This window comes from Fistularia commersonii, chromosome 10, assembly GCF_037954325.1.
Source record: "Fistularia commersonii isolate RoL2024-O1a breed Wild chromosome 10, RoL_Fcom_v1.0, whole genome shotgun sequence".
NCBI classification, from domain to species: domain Eukaryota; kingdom Metazoa; phylum Chordata; class Actinopteri; order Syngnathiformes; family Fistulariidae; genus Fistularia; species Fistularia commersonii.
The window spans coordinates 17,389,562-17,392,987 of record NC_141293.1 but is presented as its reverse complement, the minus strand read 5'-3'; the positions used below and the strand labels follow the sequence as shown (position 1 = coordinate 17,392,987).

General features: G+C 37.9%; 1 protein-coding gene across 2 annotated transcripts; it reads right to left on the bottom strand.

Annotated features, from left to right (window-relative positions):
* Positions 1 to 600: 600 nt before the first annotated feature.
* Positions 601 to 3,123, bottom strand: LOC147230654 (uncharacterized). Of its 2 annotated transcripts, none has more exons than XM_086154101.1 (2): positions 3,046 to 3,123; positions 601 to 1,222 (listed from the first exon to the last, which is right to left on the bottom strand). In XM_086154101.1, exon 2 carries the CDS (start codon positions 1,204 to 1,206, stop codon positions 706 to 708), a length of 501 nt encoding a protein of 166 aa, XP_086010227.1. In that variant the 5' UTR covers positions 1,207 to 1,222; positions 3,046 to 3,123; the 3' UTR covers positions 601 to 705. The 2 variants fall into 2 exon arrangements, with proteins under 2 accessions (XP_086010227.1, XP_086010228.1); XM_086154102.1 differs by lacking the exon at positions 3,046 to 3,123 and adding an exon at positions 1,364 to 1,439.
* Between the last annotated feature and the right edge of the window lie 303 nt (positions 3,124 to 3,426).

Genomic DNA, 3,426 nt, shown 5'->3' with positions numbered 1-3,426 from the left:
CAGTGTAGTTGTGAACTGAGTCAACCTTTATTTTGGTATTTTTAGTTGATTACATATTATTTATGTGTAGCTGCAATCATGTAATGTTTCCAGGTAATAATTATTATTATTAATAATTATTATTACGTATGTATTATTATAATTAATATTATTGTGAATTATTTTTATTAATAATAATAATAATTATTATTATTATTATTATTATTATTATTATCATCATTATTAAAATGCTGCATCAGTGGGACCAAAGAGCTGCGGGTTGCCGACCGCTGCCCTGTTTATTCCCTGACTGTGGAAACTTCACACTGGACATCTTGCAACTTGATTCTGTGCCTTCCTCCAAATTCTGGGAACTTGAGTAGACGATTCGCCCCGAAAAGAAGATGGTTTTAGAAGAACTTCCCATCAATAAATCTGGAAAATGCCTTCTATTCTAAGCTATTTTTGTTTTTACTATACTACATTGGTTTTGAAACCGTTATGAAATCATTTTAAAAGTATCCCCGCTTTGTTTAAACATCAAAATAAACAGGTCTGGTGCAGCCGCGACACAATTTTCCGATGTGAAAGTCGCAATAAACATACACTAGTCAGAGAAAGAACTTTGGCATGATTTATTCTCAGGGTTGCAAAATATAAAATGCAACAGAATTGACTTTTTTTTTTAATCCAAATCTATCTTGAAAATATTTCTTTTTCTCCTGCTTATCTGCAGCCTCTTGCCCCGAAATCCAACGGGACGACGACCCGAGTCGGTTTGATGAGGCTGAGGATTTGGATCCGGTTTGGATCCCAGACACAATCTTCCTCCAAGCCGCTCTTCACCATCCCGCAGTTGGGCGGAACCCACGCCGTGTCGAACGCGGGGCCGTATCTCGAATCGTGCCAGTTCTTCTGTCTCGGGTGACCCTGGTGATTGATGGCGATGACTCTCCCCACGTCGACCACCACCTTCAGGACCACCCTGTCGTGTTCGGGCCAGTCGAGGGGATATCGGCTGGCCTTGTTCAGATCCCTGCTGAGGTACACGCCGCGGCCGAGCATCGCCTTCTCCCCCGACTGCTGGAAACCGTAGGACATGATGGCCTGGGCGCTTTTTCTGTCGGTGCCGTGGTACATGACGTACTTTCTACCGTCCACGGGCGCTGAGGAGCCCAAGCGGGTGACCCCGTAAGGGACATCGAAATCATCTTCAGCCCACTGCATCTTGATCTCACTGTCTCTGTGGAAAAATCAGAAACATAATAACAAAACAGAACAAAACCTGTGCAGGAATTATAGATTATTATCTTAAAATTTAGTTTAAAAAGTTTATTAGGACAGTGTACAATTACATTAAGCACAGAGGCAGAGATGTTCGTACCAGATTGTAGCTCGTAGCTAATTTCCATCTGTAGTCGTGGGAAGACCATACAAATATAAAACTGTACAAATAGACAATATATATAAAATATATAAATAGGCAATAAAATAACTATGCAATATAAGATAAGATAAGATAAGATAAGAACAACTTTATTAATCCCGAAGGAAATTGTTGTGCCAGAGTTTCAGTTAAAACATAACAATAATAGATAATAGTAGGAAGGAGGGAGAATAAGAAATACAATAAAATATAAAGTGTCAAAGTTAAGGCTATCAAGTGTTTTAAGGTCTTAAAAAGTACAGAGATTTGAATATTCCCTTATATATAAACAGGCAATAGAATAAGTAAAACCCAAGTTGAAAGTGATATTCTTGTGAAATTATTAGTTTGGTCATCAATACCCGTCTGGTATTGTTAGTGTGAGCATGTTTGGTGCACCAGAATCCATTTTTTAACGGCCCGTGCAAAGGTGTAAAAATCAGTCATGTTGTCTGGAAGCCCATTCCATTCTTTGATGACTTTATAGGAAAAGGCAGATTGAGAAAAGTCAGTCTTTTTTTTTATGAACATAAATTTAGGAACATGTATCTAAACACACAAAGTGGGAGGTGTAAACTAGATTGGAAGATATTGTAGCGTCAAAATGCTTGTGTTCTTTCCATCTCTGGCAAGCCTTGATATTATTTACGATCATGCTCAACCCTGTACAGTATGTAAGAATATATATAGAATAGATAGATGTGTATATATTAGATGCGATTTAGTGATTCTGCTTGTACTGCATGTTTCCGTGGGCAGCTGGATCCAATCCCAGCTGGTATTAATCACGACATACTTGTCGGAAAAAAAAAAGGAACCTCTTCTAGAGAGCGAAATTCTTATTTAAAAATACTTTCTTTGGTGGAAAGTCTCAAAGTATTTGTGCAAAAAAAATTCTTTCAAAAGAGACAACTGGGAGGCAACTTTAAAAACATGAAAGTAACACTAGTATTGCTCCAGATACCCTTTATTCACAAACCCCGCCCAGGATTTCCTGCTCCATGTTATCCCATTGAGACAAAAAAATATCGTGACTAAACCCACAAAAATTGCAGTGCAATGCCAATTTCAGAGACTTTGTACATACAATGATGCAAAATAAACACAAAATTATCCTCTGCTTCATGCTGTGAGAAAGACCAATGAGAGAGGAGGATGTGTGTGTATATATATTTATATATAATTTATTTATCCTTACAAAAATATGTGTTTTGTCTGTATTGCATAAATTGTTTATGACACATACATTTATTCTATTTGACTTGAAACATTTGGATCCACATAGGAAGGATGATTTGCCAAAGCTAAAACGGTAATGATATATTTTGGCACTTAAGTGATAAAACACGCATAAACATTTGTTTGTTAGTTTATAAAAGCCCTTTTCTCCCAGTAAAGGCAAATAGAGGATTCACAAAGTTAACTTTATTTTGCATGCGTTCCTAAAAGCTGAGTTACAGCAGAGAGGCCAGGACTTTCTTTTCCCGCACAACTTCATCCACTCCCGCTTCTCTGGGGGGGAGGACAAATATTTTTCCCTCCTCGAGAAACGCGGTAACAATAAATGCATCATACGCTCGGTATTTCTTGTTTTAAAAAAAAGAAAGAAAACAGAATTAGATAACATCAGTTGTACATACCTGTCTTTAGTGGCGCAAAGTGTAGAAAAGGACTTCCAGTCCGGGACGAGGTCTTTGGAACCGCCTGGTTTAGGGAGGAGATTTCCGTGACGCTGTAACTTTAGGTTTCATTTTTGATTTTTGCAGTTTTTTTTTTTTTTTCCATGCTTTTACAAACAGTCACAAACACCAGACCAGGTATCAGTGGTTCGAGATGTCAATGTGCAATGAACTCTGAGTTATGAATGTGCACCATGTCGTGGCAAATTCTTGTACGCTGACTCATACTCTTTAAATAAAGGTCTTTATGCGTTTGCAACATTTAAGGCTAATAAATGAAGGCTCACTGTTATCAAGTGGTGCAAAGGCCTCAGTGTAATCAACTCGTTATACGATCATCCT

What these genes read in the sequence shown, in the direction of transcription:
- LOC147230654 (XM_086154101.1), bottom strand. Translation starts at nt 1,206, where the DNA reads ATGCAGTGGGCTGAAGATGATTTCGATGTCCCTTACGGGGTCACCCGC.